Here is a 17,298-nt window from a genome sequence, read left to right as displayed (position 1 = left end):
ATTATGGCAATTTGATCAACTAATATTACACATAAAACTAGTACCAAAAAAACAAAAAGAGAGAGAGAGAGAGAGAGAAAGAAGAAAAAGCACCAGAGGCCGAAACTATCCTATAACCCAAACTTCAGTGTTTCTGCAATAAATGTAGTAAAAATGTAGCTCGCAAACCAGGACGTACAATCTCAAAAACAGCATTGCACAAATTTTAACGTCATTTTGCAGATCTATTGCAAAGTAGTGCTGTGTATAAGTTAGTTATTCTTGGACAGTATAAAAGTGATATAAAATGGAATACTTTGATCATGATATCGTAGGTGTTAAAAATTGATAAAAGATCGAGAATAATTTTCACACAATAGATAAGAGAGGCGTTGCACAGTCTCGTTCAAGATATCTTGGTTACTACCTTGCATTAATAGGCGATATTCTGGCAGCCATATACAGGAAGTTCTAATACTTTGACACTAAATGGAGACCTCAATCGGCAGAAGAAATTCCACGTACGTCTGATTTAATAACAACTGTAAGTAAGAGTACCGGGCTTTTGAAAGCGAGTTGGGTGGCCAGAGTTTTTAAACAAGACCATACGTTAGAAATTTGGACATATGTATTTGAATGGTAGATGGGCACAACTTGAGAGTTCTTTGATGAAACATGAAAATAAGGAGAAAAATATTTTTAATATGACAAAATCCTGTAAAAGAAACTCTTCATTTACTCCACCTGTAGCTTTTACACTTATTTGGTTGTATTTTTCCATTACGAAGAATTGCGTTAGAACTCAAAGACCAAAATATATAGAATCGAGAATGAGCAATATTGGATTTTAAAGTTAGTTCAAAAACGAATTAGAGAAGGAAAATGAAACACAGATAAGCATATCATAGACATAAATGTGAAGAGAGAGACGAATTAGAGAATGAAAGTATAAATAAACAACGGGAAGACAAATCAAGGAGACTAAGTAATAAGAAAGATAGAACAAATATGGAAGTCAAAAATAAAAGTGGAAAGATGGTGTACAAATTAAGTTTAAAGTAGATGCAAAAAATATATATATATACAGGAATTGTATGTTGACAGCCTCTAGATGTTAAGAATGAAAAGGATTGGGCCGCAATTGCTTAGTAGCAGAACGCTCACCTACGGTGCGTAGGGTTCCTGATTCGATTCCAGCTCGAACCAAATGGACTTTGTGATGGACAAACAATGTGTGAGTCGGTTTTCTCGAAATTCTTCCGTTTCTCTCCACTTTCTTCATTTCACTATTTCGATCATTACCTGACAAACCAAGGTGGTAGATAATGTATCTACTTATTCAGTAAAGAACTTGGAGAATGAAGTATCTCGAATGTGTTATGAAATATATAATAGAGAAAAAAGTCCAGACTATATTCTATACACCGTGATGATCATGTCCATAAATCCAATTTGTTTTAGAAAATTATTACATATCTGAGAGCAGTTATGCAGCTAGGTGCTGAACACGTTGAAACAGTGAACTAAATTAAAGGAGCTCCCGACAAGTATTGAATGGAAATAAAGAAAGGAAAAGTTTATAAGTAACAGAGAATCGAACTCAGTAGAAGCAGTTTATCTAACTACACAGCAATCAAATACAGTAAAAGATGTCAATCTCAGCTGCCCTTTCGGAACCCATTATTATTATTATTATTATTATTATTATTATTATTATTATTATTATTATTATTATTATTATTATTATTATTATTTCGCACAAGTTTGAAATTATGGGATGAATCTCAAGTGACTGGAGAAATTATATCTAAATATTTGCATTTTGCAACGAGAACGCATGAACCCATCGAACTATACGAATTGTCAACGTCACTCCTCTACTACCTAAATTTTCACGTAATTAGTGCCCGAACAGACAGATATCACAGATCAACTTCGACCAAAATGTTCATGTATGTATCTTAAAAATTCTCCATACAATCTCCCTTCTTAGTTCAGAAAGAATACAAAAATACATATTCCCCATTTTGCATGTTAACTGTAAGTGTATGTTAAACCGCTCCTAACCCTTTTGCAGCATTGTTTCATCCTCCGCCTTTTTAGTTCTCCGAATGACCACAATGATGGTGCTAGTGAAATCCACTTAACAATAACTAGCAAACCCGCATATCCTGCGCAAGCGCAGGACACTATTGTTGTCTGAATGATCGAATGATACAAAATTAAAAATATTTATGGCTAGCAAAGTAGTTTTAATAACACGTTAATAATATCTTTAATTAGAAATTTCTCGATAATTACTCGAATTTAAGACGTCCTCAAATCTAAGACGCACCCCGATTTCGCTGGGTTAAATTAAGGAAAAATAGTAATATATTTTGTTTTTACTATTACTAAAGTGCTCTTTGATATTGGTCATTTTCGGTGATTTTTATATATTCCTCCCCCCGCCCCATGTTGAGGGACACGGTATGATAAAAATTATCCCAGGCCCGAATGTCATGTATGTTGAAAATTTGATCGAGATCGGTTGGGTGGTTCAAGAGTGAAGTTCTATTTATTTTTATATATTAATCTCCCCTTCCCCTCACCCTCCCCTAGGTCCTAACGTCAAAGTGAAAATATTAAAAAAACTTTCCAGGCTCGAACGTCATCTATGTTGAAAAATTGATCGAGATCGGTCGGGTGGTTCAAGAGATTAAGAGTCACAAACACTTTCAATTTGTTCCTATGCTCTGATGACAAATCGACGTGACAATCTTGAAAATTTGGGAAGTGTATACTAAGATTTTGCAAAGTAACTTTTCTTTTATTAACTACTGTATCATGCAAAAGGAAATATACATTGCGTTTTCCTAGTGATCTATTATATCACTCTTTACAAGCTCTTAGCCAACCCTGACTATACCTAAAAATTGTAAGGTTATTTCTTAAAATCATTACTAGTTCCTCGTTGAATTGTAACTGGAAGTTTAAGTTGAGTTGAGTTTAATTTGCAAGATTGGAGCTTACGTTGAAACTAAAACTTTACTAACGTAAACCTTAACAGTACTCACCTTTCTCTTTCCTACATTGTTACGGATTTAATATACAATCATCTATAGTTGGTCTTTAGGTTATTACACTGGCAGCATTCTAAAGGCACAGTTGCGATTTACATTAACAATGAACACTACTGTAAGATGCTCACTACCAGATAACATTTGGTAGATTCTGATGTTTCAGGTAAGTTTAAAAACTTACTATATTCTATATAGATTCATACAATTTCACTCAAATTCTTCAACATACATGCTTAATTGTGTTATGAAAACGAACAAGTTAAGAGGTCAGGAAAAAAAGGTGTTAACCCTCACTTCAGTCAAAGATTTCAATCTGCGAATATATAGGTTATGTAGCTTTATGTGCAAAGGGTAGAGTGACGTACACTTTGTATACAAGGAATCTAATAATAAAAGAACATAATAAACTGTAAAGGAATACTTGTTTCAATACTTACAGAAAGCATAAATTGATTTCGCGGTTAACTTGTTATTAAGCTGCAATCAAATTACCAGTGTCGCATGCATAAATTTTCAAATATTAAATACTACGTACAACAGGAAAACTCCACTTACGATGTGAAATCCTTTGGAGCACTTCTTCAATGAATTCTTTAGTTTGTGAGCTATGTATTTTCGTTTCTGTTTACTAGCAACATTAAGTTTGATCAAACGTCCATGTTCAGTTTCAACTGCAACTGCACTGTAACAAAACCATACAAATTAAATTATTGAACTTCTTAATGTATTTATGTATGCAGTTATGCAGTGATGTACATGCACAATCATATGCAGAACTGGTTTACTACTCAAAATTGTACACATATTACGCGTTAAAGAAAGAAAAAAAAAAAAAACAATAAGTTAGTCTCTTTAAAATAAACTAAAGGTGGTTCCTCATTTTCCTAACGGTTACTGCATTAATTTCCTGTGTAAACGGAAAACTTGAATATGTAAACAGTGTCTCTTATTCGGGAGAGGCCGAAGTATCTAGCGACGATGGAGGTGAAATTGTCATTTCGCATACACAGGACATGATGTACTCAGCAACACACTTCGATCACCTTTGCCCCTAGGCTCCCTCCAGTTGCCCATCCTACAGAGCCAGGGAATATTGGTATACAAGATTTTCCCTCATATCTATACCGTCTATCAATACAACACTTGGTACATTCATTTCTTATCCCCTATAGCATTTTTCGAGATACATTTGGATTGTGTGCTTTTACCCGGGGCCACTCCAGAGCGAGCCAAAGTTCATGAGAGGAATGTCTGGAGGGAATTTTCCCGACATTCTCTTAATTTTTCCTGTTCATGTACGTTATGGGCTCCAATACATACCACCTCTGGAAAGCTTGTTTCATGCTGAAGAGAATGAACTATAAACCACAACTTTCCAATGAACAGTGTTGATGAAATAGCTATTTCACTGCGAGTCTACGATTATCTTTATACTAACAGGGTTAATGGGCCCCAGGGACTTACTCCGTTGTCTATGGCTCCTAATTTTTTTGTGCATCAACATATCTTTGTTATATTTATCGAATGGACTAGGTTTGATTCGGATGTCCGAATGACACGTTCATGTCCGTTCCTTGCGAGTTAAGTTTCTCCAGATATAAGGAGCAAAAGAAAATTTTTATTGAATGAAATATATTGGATTTTTTTTTTTTTTTGGATCAGGGGCCACAAAATTTCTGAACGGCCCCTAAATCGAGTTTTCGTATTTTCTTTTTTTAAGGCATAAGCACATCATACTGGGTTAAGTGATAGTTCGGGTTTGGGTACATTATATGTAGTTCTCGATATATGAGGCGTACAAGAAAATTGTTGGTTGAATGAAATATATATATATATATATATATTGGGGGGGTCAAGGGCCACAAAAATTTTGAACGGCCCCTAAATCGAGTTTTTGTATTTTTTACGGAATAAGCACATCATACTGAGTTAACTGATAGTTTTGGTTTGGCTACACTATATGTAGTTCTCGAGATATAAGGCCTACTAAAAACTTTTTGCCTGAAATATATTGGATCATTTGAGCCAAAAATTCAGTACAATGTCTACAGATACAACAAAAAGGATTCGTTGTAATTTCTTTCTTTTTTTTTTTTTTTTCTCATAACATAGTATACTTACTATCGGATTCCACCCTCCCCTATCTACTCCAAAGAGAGTTGAATGATGAAAGCGAAGCTCATTCAAAGTCCAAATTGTCATTTTTTGCAGCATTATTATGACGTAACTCTTGAAAAAATTGTTACCTAATTTTACTTATTAGTGATCACAACATGCAATAATTTAATGAAATTGAAACAAAAAAAAAAAAAAAAAAAAAAAAGCTAGTTACTCAATGTTTGGCTAGAATATTGAATACCAACACCGCATTTTAAACTCTCTCAGCAGGATTTAACTTTTCCACAATAATGTATTGAATGAGTTTATTAAGAATATGGAAAGAGGAAGAAATACTTTCTACGATTTTGTAATGAAATATATGAAAAGATAGGACGGCCAAATGAATTTTTCAATACAAGAGTAATATTATAAGCTATGTAATTACACCCAGAAAAATGTGACGACCACAGAATCTTTAGCCTTATATGTGAAGCATTATGGTTCGAAAATTGGGCAGAAAAGTACACGAAGAACAATGAGGGCTTCGTAAAGGAATAATGTGTGTTTAGGAGGGACATGAGCACAAAGGATCTAGTACTAAAACAAGTTACTGCTATGTCAAAACGAACAATTAGATGAGAACACTCATGAGAGCTTCTGAAGTTGCATTCATAGAGTACTTGATGACAATTTGAGAGGAGAAAAATAGTATAACATGGTACTTTATATTATTTGTCCTAAAAATTGTAAACTACCATCGAAGCAATCTTGGTACTTATTCTTTTATTTATATATGTACACAGTGCAACAATTATGTTCCTCGATTAATTTCATAAAGCAAAGATATTATCTGCAAGAAGGTGATATCCCTTCAGCTTTCTAAGTAATCAGTACTCTCTCGATGTAAAACTGGACAGTAACTGAAAGATCTTGAAGAGCTCATTTACTTGGACGCCCTTCACCACCCTTGCCACAGCTGTTCTATGGCTTGAGTTGATTTAGTTGAATTTGAGTTTAACGTCCCTTTCAGCAGCGAGGCTATATGAGATGGAACCTACTGATTAACGTGGAATCCGAACTACATGAGCTCCCGCCAGGAATCGAACCAGGATCTCCCACGCCAAAGGGCGTACGCTAACCGTTTAACCACAAAGGAGCTTGCTGTTTTGATGGTCTACACGTCCTCAAAAATGCCGCCCTTAAGGCGGAGTTCCAACTTGAAGAATAGGAAGTAATAAGCTGGAGCCAAATGTAGGAGTACGGCCGTTGGTCGATGACAGTGGCCTCTTTATTTTTTTCGCCAAAAACTTGTATAAGAAGGCACTATCATGGAGAAGAGATTGACTGTAGGAGCTGATTAACCATAGCTCGAATACGGGTCATTCGCTGGAGAAGTAGCTTCATGACCTCTACATACAAGGTAACTTAACTCGTGATTTCTGCATACGCACTTCGGTTGGTCTTTGTTTTCCTATTCTCTCATCGTCCTTCGAAGTTTCTTTACCCTCACAAAGGCGTCTATGCCACTTCCCGAATCTGCTTGTTCTAGATGCTTCAACGCCCGTAACCATTCTGTAGCTAAATTTCCCAATTTTACACGAAACTTGATTGCAGCCCTCTTGATTCATGATGAGAACACGATAGGATTACTGAACAAAGTGTAGTATTGTTAAACTCCACTGCTCGACTGTAGGTCGTAGCATGTTGACACTTGTTCCAGTAATATGTGCGTGGGGCACTGGTGCTATTCCTCTGATGGGTGGCATTCTCTCGTTGAAAAATTAAAGGAGAACTTTATTAACGCACTATATATTTATATATTGTAAAATAGACGGACACCTTTACTGACTGGATTTTACTTCAATTATTTTTGTAAAAGAAATTACTTTATATTAAGAACGGGACAACACAATACCACAGACACGAAACGAGTAAAATTAAAATCTCATATTTCTCGTCCACTTCTGCAAATATACAGGATGAGTTTTTAAACATGAGACTGAAGAATAGTCAAGAAATAAGCATCAGACGGGAAAAAAATGTACAGAAAAGAAGGTTCATACTTACCTGTACTGAAATTAGGCATCCCTGGAGTGTGAAGAAGGCAGCTTTGAAAAATTAAATGGGAACCACTTATGATATACACCATGTTAAAACCACATATTATGTCGCTTTCCGAGACTTAGGGTTCGCAGTTCGTTTCCCAGAATGCGTCAGTTTCGTTCACCGTCCATACTGCCCTCAATGAAATAAGGGCCAATAAATCTGTCGTCAATAATTCCACAACAAACGTTAACAGAAGAGGACGCCGATGATCAACTTATCGAAACCAAATTGGATTTTCCACAGTTCAATGAAGCATGCTGTGCCAATTAGATGTACCATGGTTCGCGTTGACTCATCACAGAATGTAGATGGCGAACATAAATAATTTTGCAGAAGAAATTTTTAAAAACCCTGTTATTTGGGTATTTACTGCACTATTGATTGTAGAAAATGGGATTTAAAAAAAAATCCTACGACACTTAATATCCCACTTCCGGTAGATTACGCCAAAGAGAAATTCCTATTTCGCCTAAATCTGAAGTCAAATAGAGATAACGATATAAATTGCCGGCAGAGCTATAGGCAAAACAGGAACAACTAGATATATCGGCTGATCTAACAATTGCGCACATGTTCTGTGGGTGTATGAAATGAAAGAAATTTCTAATAAACACGGGTTGAAAAACGTCTTTTTTCGGAATTAATAATCACCTTAAACGCACATCATCACACTTTAAAACGCCTTGGCTTGAAAACTGTGAGACCTATTGCAAGGAGTTCAAGGAATTATACAGGAAATAGTATGTGCTCTATCTAAATACCAGTATTTTACAATCTTCTGGTACTGGCGAAACGGATTGTATAAAGGAAGTTAGGGTACGAGAAAGCACTCTTAAATACTAATTGAGCACTCGTTATCCTGATACCGGAGGATTCCTAAACATGAACATTAAAAAGAGCGCATGCTAGTTCCCCTTAATCCCTTGAACTGCTTGTAATAGGTCCCATAGTTTTCAAGCCAGGATGTTTCAAAACTTTCCTTTTCGTATTTTCGGCGGTTTATAATTGAAAGGAAGTGGTTTGCGACTGATGTTAGTAGGAACTTTGCAGGATATCTGAAACCTACCATATCCACGGCTCTACCCTGATGCAGTTTGATCGGCCTACATTATTAACATTAACGGGAATTTTAAAAAAAAAAAAAAAAAAGTTTTAAATTTATACACGCAAAACGTGAACACTTGATATTTATTTAAATTAATATTACGTCAAATGGTTTGAGACAATCATCACTTTAAATGTAATAAAATCATACTAATCACATTTGTTTCATATATATATATATATATATATATATATATATATATCTTAATTTCTATCTTACCCAGGATGAACATCAGCACCGTTAATAATGTACTTTCTCATCTCTTCGGCATTCCACGGTGTAAGAGGTACAGGATACGTTAACTTCTTAGCGAAAGTTTCAGGAATTCCTATCTCATCAATGTTCAGATTTGGATCAGGCGTTATCACGGTACGAGCTGCAAAATTTACCCTCTTGCCCATCATATGCATTCTAAAAAGGCCTTCTTTCTTCTCAATTAGCTGAAACACAGCGAACGAACTTTTTACATGGAAGATGTTACAATACAGGATGAATCAAAACTGTGAATTGAATCACCACAATTTCTAAGGAAAAGTTAAGGAAGGTAAAAAACTTGAAAAATATGGGTCGAAAACAAAAACGGATATGGTTTGGAGATATGAACTTGCAAAAATATGAATTTAATGCGTTGGTGGTTAATGATGGGAATATAGGTCATGTTGTATGATTTAACATGCATTTACTTATGTGACATATATATTTACTTCAGCAATAGAAGATCCAAAATATGAAATCAGTCAAATACAGAATTTGTATCACACTGTCATGTTTTTACATATTACTATTTACGTTTTTTTTTTTTTTTTTTTTTTTTTTTTTTTTTTTTTTTTTTTTTTTTTTTTTTTTTTTTGCAAGTACTATTTTGATATTTTGAGGCAATTAGCTGTTTCCTCCCCGCTTTCCTTCATTGGGTTTGAAAAGAGAAAATGTCAAGGTATGAAAGGTTTTTCTTTTTTTTTTAATTTGTGTTATTTACTTCGACGGATGAGACATACATATATATCAAATTTCGTGACTTGTAAAACTTTTTGTGTAGGAACAAAATTGTGTTTGTTTCTGTAATTCTAGGCAATTTTACGTTATTTACCATTTTTGTAGTTAGTTTCTGTAAAACAAAGGGTGACCGATATTAAATGTTTCCATACATAATCAATCAGTGAGTTCCTAAAACAACTTGATTTGCTTTTACCTGTGCCGCTGTGTGATCAGCGATATTAATGCTCGTATTTCAATAAAACAAACAATGATCATACCTTAGAACAAACTGCTAATAAACTGATACGGGAGGGTCCCACAAGTTGTCGCTAAAATCTGACTGCCGCATAGCACATCTGATAGAACATCATGAGAAATGAACATGAGCAAAATTTAAGGTACTATGGACCAGAAGGATAGGAGTTACGGAGCTTCAAAATTTGAATATCCAAAAAATTATATAATGGAATTATGTACGTTTAAAGTACACACCTTGAAAACCATTAAACAATCAAAATAAAAGTTGCACAATATAATGAGAACAAAATGCGTTATAGAAAACGACAAACAGTGTTGCCATAGGTGAAGCAGTGTTGCCAACTCAGCATAAAAATATTATGTTTGAAATAGCACCATACACAAGTGTGCACAGATTTAAAATGCACGAAAAAATATAAACTGTCTCCGGCCCACTGGGTCGAACATGATGAGGGCGTTATTATAGTCTGTGTCATAGTAGCGCTATATCATAGTATTCGGCAGCCCTTTGTCACATTGCATGGTCGGGTCACAGGACCAGTGTATAGAGAACTATTGTGTAAGTTTTATTCTCAGAAAGTCATGCCATATTCCATGATGATAATGTCCCATTTACACTGCTAGCCCTGTTTAAGAGTAGTTTCAAGAGCACGTTGAAGAGATTCAACGTCTTTCCTGCACCGCCCAGTCCCCAGACCTGAATATCATCGAGTCTATGTAGGCTCTTTTGTAAAACAGGTTTTGAGGTTGATCTCCATCTCCTTCATCTCTACCTGAACTGGAGGCTGTGCTGCAAAAAGTATGGCTTCAAATTCCACTCACCACTATTTAGGACTTGCATCGGTGTATTCCGTTGACAATTCATGGTGTATTGTGTGCTGGAGGTGGACCATACAAATGTACGTATGAACACATGCATACACAACAAAGGAAAAATTAATAATACCTTTACAAAATAACGTATTCAACATCACCTTAAAACAAAGTAAAATAAAAGTTTATCAAATAACTTTATTTCTTATTTTGCTTTACCTGTTTAATTCCTTGACATGCCTTATCTGCTGTATTACTAATATCTTTATCCAGTAAATTGTCCACAGCACTCTGTAAATTAAGCCACGCGGTCTGCAATTTCTCATTTAGATTTGCTCCTGCTAACTGTTCTATAACCTCCTACAATTAAACATACAACATCAATTGTAACTAAAAAGAAATAGAGAAGCTGTCAGCATAAACGTTTATCAATTTAACTCAAATGTCGCCAAATAAGTTTTACAAACAGTATTACAAGCCCCAACGAATGCATATTACACAAAATTACAGAAGTAAACGGGTTTAACTACCATGGCAAGAAAATGATTGCACACGTTTCTAAAATTGATCAGTTTTTTTCTTTTTTTTTCCCATTAAATTTGCCCTTGTTTGCTGGCAATACCGTATGCCTAAATGGGGGAGAGGAGGTAATGGAAACGTCAGCCACTGACTTATTTACTCAAATATATATATATATAAAGTATCATTATTGTATTGTTTCATTATGTTTATATTTCTCATCACAAACGTTGACTTATGTGCTGTCAATTCCAGACCTGCTACCAAATGACAACTTTTAGCTATCTGCAATTACACAGTAGTACTTACTCCCGCAATGTGACATAATGTCAAAATTTAGAAAAACATATCGTAGTATGTCGGCGGGCACGGAGGCTTCGAACTAAACAACTTAACTTTCTTGCTCAGGGTCGCCAGTTCAATTACAAGCAGCGTTACTTGCGTCTCTGAGCACTCGCATCACCCTTCCCCCTTTTTCTTCCCTTTACCATCATCTCCACCTGTACACGGATCATTCTACGAATGATGACGTTATGTCATTTGCAAATATGAAGCAATGCATTGAAAGAATAAAATAATATTACTTCCACCCAAGATGCGATACTGAAGTACATGTTCCATCTTCAATACAGATAACGATTTTGAAAAGAAGAAAGAATGACGTTTTTAAACTATTCATACGTCAGGAGTATTTACTAGGGAGTACTACATACTATACTTTTATTGGTAACTTGATAAGGTTAGTGACTTATTTCGTATGCCCATTAAATACTTATCGAAAATAAAGAGAAAAGATGAAGTACGAAATAAATTTTGATAATTATTTTCTTTGTCAATCTTCTGTTACTAAGTTTAATGACAACTCCTGAAAAAAATTTTTTTCTCCTAATCTCCAATAGATGAAAGTAGCGTTAGTTTGTGAGCACAAAATGAAATTTTAGGCCTTTAAGTATGATGGAGAGTAAAGAATGAAGATACAATGTGATATTTCGTTATGTCTTAATATGCGCAGAAAAGAGTTCAATCAGGTAGTAAGGTATCTGTCAACTTGATGGGTATAAGAATGATTATACTTACTGCCTGCAGCAAAATAGTTTTTGTTTATCAGGTGAAACATGTGATAAATATGGTGCGCTGAATCTATCGTTGTAATATCTACATGACTGCTAACTTTATCTTTGAGGGAACAGAAGGTTATCAACCCCGTGAAGAAGTGCATTTTTGTTAATTCATGTAGTGATGCCCACTGATGAAGTTGACACTCAATCTTTATAACCTATTCATACGGATGTATATGCAAATTTTGTACAAGTTCTAAAAATGTGTAAGATATCACGTCAGCTATGTCCAATAGCGTAGCAAAAATTTTGTTCTGTGGTATGTGTCAATTTATCCTATAATTATATATGTGAATCAAAACTGAAATAAGTTATACAATCTTAACTATATATAAAACTACATGAGCTGACATAAATTATTGAGCACTTCCTGTAGGGTTACAATGATTAAGTTTGGCATGGTTGTAGCTTTCCGGAACTAATCCACAGGAAAATTGCCAAAAGTGAATATTTTTAATTTTTAGCGGGTCTAAAGAAGGGATTAAAAAATTCCCCATGTTATTTAAATGAGCCTTTTTTTGGACATATAATCTCATGTTTTAGGTACTTAGAATTGGAATAAAAACTTGAAATTCGGTACGCTTGTATGTTTTCGTTAGCATTACCTAAGTAAATCAGTAAAAATAAAAAAATGCTAACTTTAGAGTGGTTTTATGGAGAACTGAAAAATCTTTCCCGTGTTATTTATGTGGAACACCTTTTACACCCCCAAATTATTGAGCACTTCCTGTAGGGCTACAATGATTAAATTTGGCATGATTGTAGCTTTCCGGGACAAACCGACAGGAAAATTGCCAACGTGAATATTTTTAACTTCTAGGGGGTCTAAACAGAGGATGAGGAATTTCCCCGTGTTATTTAAATGAGCTTTTTTTTTTTTTTTTTTTTTTTTTTTTTTTTTTTTTTTTTTTTTTTGACATCTCATGTTTTAGATACTTAGAATTGGAATAAAAACTTGAAATTTGGTATGCTTGTACGTTTTCGTTAGCGTTACCTAAGTGAAACATCAGAAATGAAAATTTCCAACCGAGAAGTGGTTTTATGGGGAACTGAAAAAACTTTCCCACGTTATTTATATGGGACGTCTTCTACACACCAAAATGTTTAGGCACTTCCGTCAGGATTAGAATGATGAAATTTGGCATGATTGTAGCCTTCCAGGACTAACAGACAGGAAAATTGCCGAAAGTTAATATTTTTAATTTTTAAGGGGTCTAAAAGTGGTGAAGAAATTCCCATGCCACTTAAATGGGCGTTTTCTTGAGATACAAAATCTTATCTTTTAGATAGGTGAAAAAGGAAAAGAAACGATAGAATTGTGGGTTGAAGGGGTGCGAGGCCGTAAACGAGGAAAGACAGTGTGTGGGGGCGATGGGTAGATTCAGGAAATATATTAAGAGCAAGCACGAAATTCACTGTTGATGCAATGCCCGATAGATAAGAACTGCGAGGCCGCAGGCGAAGCAGGCTCGGGGGACTGGGGGCAGAGCCCCCAGCTAGCCAAAGGCTAGTCTATATTATAAAATTGAAAGTGACTATGTTTGTGACACTTAATCTCTTGAACCGCCCGACCGATCTCGATCAAATTTCCAACGTAGATGCGGTTTTGGCCTGGGAGTGTTTTTAGCTATTTACTTTGACATTAGAACTTAGGGGAGGGGGAGGAGAGAGACATAGAAAAAAATAAAACTTAATAACTCTTGAACCACCAGACCGATCTTGATCAAATTTTCAATGTATATGAGGTTTGGGACTGGGATGATTTTTATCATTTCATTTTGACGGAGCAACGTAGACAGAGAGTGGAGGGGGAAATATATAAAAATCAATAAATATAAAAATAGAAGTGACTATATTTGTGAATTGGTAACACTTGAACCACCCGATCGATCTCAATCAAGTTTTCAACATATATGAAGTTCAAACCTGGAAAGTTTATCATTTCATGTTGACAGTAGATTTTAGGGGAGGGGCAGGGGAGAAGGAGAAATATATGAAAATGAATAAAACTTAATAACTCTTGAACCACCCTACTGATCTTGATCTAAGTTTTAACATAAATAGGGTCCGGGTCTGTAATGTTTTCGTCATCTCACTTTTACGGTGCAACCTAGGGGAGGGGGAGGGAATATATATATATATATATATATATATATATATATATATATATATATATATATATATATATATATATATAAGACTGAAAGTGACTATTTTTGTAACTTAACTCTTGAACTATCCGACCGATCTCAATCAAATTTTCAAGATACACGAGGTTCGGATCTGAAAACATATTTGCAATTTCACTTTAACGGTAGATCTAGGGGAGGAGGACGTGTAAATAAAAACTAATAAAACCTAATAACTTTTGTACCACACAACCAATCTCGATCAAATTTTCAAGGTTGGGGAAGGGGAGGGTACAACGTAGGGGAGGGGGATAAACATTTAAAAATGATCGAAAATGACAAATTTTAGTGTCGAATCCATAATTTTAGGAGTAGCTTAGATTAACAGCGACAATTCTGATGCCGTGTTTCGCAGCAAGGAGGAGGGGGAGCTACATATAATGATCGAAAATAACCAATATTAGTGTTTAATCCATAGTTTTTGGGATCATTCAGATGGAAAGTGACATTTCCGATCCGGTTTAAATCTAAAATCAGCCCCGCCACTTGGAGGAGGGGAAGAAAGAGATATATAAAAATGATCGAAAATGGCCACTATCTGTGTTCAATTTATAGTTTTCTGGATCCCTTAGATGAACAGTGGTGCTTTCGATCCCGTTTAAATTCAAATTCAAACCCACAACTTGGGGGACGGGGAGGAAGAGATATTTAAAAACCATCGAAAATAACCGATATTAGTGCTAAATCCACATTTTTTGAGGTCGCTGAGATGAACGGTGACACTTCCGATGCCATGGCCCTCAACATGGGGCGGGGGAATTATATATAAATGATCAAAAATGACAGATACTACTGTTGAATCTATAGTTCTTGCGGTCGCCGAAATGAACAGTGACACTTCTGATGCTGTTTAAGTCCATTTTCGGCCCTGACACTTGGGGGGATGAGGAGGGATGACATACATTAAAATGATCCAAAATGAGCAATATCAGTGTGCATTTAAATTATTTATTTCAACCCAGCGAAGCGGGTAATATATTCTAGTGTATATATATATATATATATATATATATATATATATATATATATATATATATATATATACTAGAATATATTACCATATATATTCTAAGGTAATAAAAATTTTGTTATTTGAAAAAACAAAAGTTAATGTTAAAGATTACTAAGTTCACACCGGTTCTCTAGTACAGGTTTTTAAAATATTTCGAGTTTGCAGAACCGTTTGTTATTCCCAGACATAAACACACACACAAACATAGATATAACCTAACCAAGAGTAAAAGAAAGAAGCCAAATAAATTGTGTGGCTGAACCTGACAGAACCTATTTTTGGAAATAAATAATAATAATAAAAAAAATGGATCGTTTGTTCACAATTGTTTTCATAAACTTTTCGTTTGTTCATGATTTATAAACAATTTATACCAAAAACAAAATGCCCGGTGCCAACTTCATTTAGCAGAACCCTTTTACGGAAAACGGTAATAAACTATGCAGATAAGATTTCTATATATTTTGTATTTCTATTAGCATACCAAGCGTATGTATTGCAAATTTCAACTGGAAGGGAGAGCTTGTAGAATAAAAAATTCACAGCCAAAAATAGTTAACCTATTTGAAGAACATTACTTTGCTCTGTACCTACCAGAAGACTAATAGAGGGCGGAGTGAACGGTAAATTTTATTTTAAGGGGTTAAACATACGATCTCAAAGAACAAGCTATAGGCGTTTATTCCTTAGTCTCAAGTGCTCTGATATTAAGAATGAGAACTTGAATCATACGATTGAAGTGGTAGGGGTTATTTATACATATTTGACACACATACGGACCATTATCAACAATTGTCGATCGATTGCTGAATGAAGATCTTTCCAATACATTGTGGAAACCATTTATCTTGGACAATTCGTTTCTAAGATATACGAACTGCTACATAATTTCGTCACACCACCTTCTATTAGTATGCTGTGTAGGTGGGTACATGCCACAAGGGGAATTATATCTATTCATTACCTATCCGTCGTAATAGTGTTTTTTTCTGGAGGTACGCAACGGTATTACATACCGGAACCTTATAATGTGAACGGAATATTCGCTCTTCTGCCTTAAAAAACGGTTGACAAAAACATCAAATACTAAATATGTAGTTTTATTGAAAAATCAAAGTTTTCATTGTTTTCCTTTGATGTTTCAAGTCTGAGTGTGTAGAGGTTCAAGTCTGAGGAATGGGAGCCAATTGTGCTACATATTGTGCTCATTATTATTATTAATACCAGAAAGGTATGCAACTTTTTAAACATTATAAACCTGAGGTCCAGCGTACCAGCACCTTTATTTTTTAAAAACATATATATATATATATATATATATATATATATATATATATATATATATATATATATACAGGGTGCTAATGAACTATACCGACAAAATTTAAGAGGTGATTCCTCACATCAAAATAAGAGAAAAAGTTCATATGGGCCTATGGCGAAAAGTGCATAGTTCCAAGAGCTAGAGTTGTCCAAAATCGCGAAAAAGCGAAATTTCAAGAGGCTCTATTTCGAATTGGAGAGACTGTGGATGGTTGTCTTTATCAGCGTAAAGAAAGTCACGCATACGCAATTCAAAAATGCATATTTCATTAATGTTCAGTGGGTGTACAGATTATTTCCCGCAAGGTGAAATTCCCAGACATGCCATTAACCAAATTTTTAGATACTTTCTGACTTTATGGTCGGTCTAAAGTAGGCAAACGATAAGCCTTGATAGAAGTGAATATGGAATCCTTTGGCGCGATGTCGGAAGTGTTAAGGATCGTCAGCAGCACGGTCTCTCGTACTCGGGAAAAACGTATGCTGCGATATTTTCTTTCACGCTTATACGTGAAGAAAACGGGAAATATACCGTGACGAAATGCATATTATCACACGTTATTCCGAACAAACAAAAAACATGGAGCCGCCGGTTTCTAACACTTACGACTTCCCTTCGAAGCATTGGATGTCCATTGTTGTCAAGGTTTACCTCCTGTTTACTTTGTACCCTTTTTGAAATCAGAGTATATCTTAAAACTTTACTGAAAACATGTCTGAAAATTACACCCTGTACGGA

The 17,298-nt window shown here is 35.0% G+C and overlaps 1 protein-coding gene across 4 annotated transcripts in view; it reads right to left on the bottom strand.

Moving 5' to 3' along the window:
• Window positions 1–17,298, bottom strand: part of LOC145688339 (DNA-directed RNA polymerase I subunit RPA1-like) — a 475,886-nt gene that overhangs the window by 395,381 nt on the left and 63,207 nt on the right. For all 4 annotated transcript variants that reach the window (XM_081762462.1, XM_081762461.1, XM_081762464.1 and 1 more), the window contains exons 9-11: window positions 10,618–10,758; window positions 8,572–8,792; window positions 3,597–3,723 (exon numbers count right to left, since the gene is read on the bottom strand). In XM_081762462.1, the coding sequence (XP_081618588.1) occupies window positions 3,597–3,723; window positions 8,572–8,792; window positions 10,618–10,758 (489 nt within the window). The remainder of the gene's footprint in view (window positions 1–3,596; window positions 3,724–8,571; window positions 8,793–10,617; window positions 10,759–17,298) is intronic.

The sequence above is a fragment of the Thermobia domestica genome, chromosome 6, assembly GCF_964235325.1.
Source record: "Thermobia domestica chromosome 6, izTheDome1.hap1.1, whole genome shotgun sequence".
Lineage (NCBI taxonomy): Eukaryota > Metazoa > Arthropoda > Insecta > Zygentoma > Lepismatidae > Thermobia > Thermobia domestica.
The sequence above is the reverse complement of the archived record's forward strand: the minus strand, read 5'-3'. Positions and strand labels throughout refer to the sequence as shown.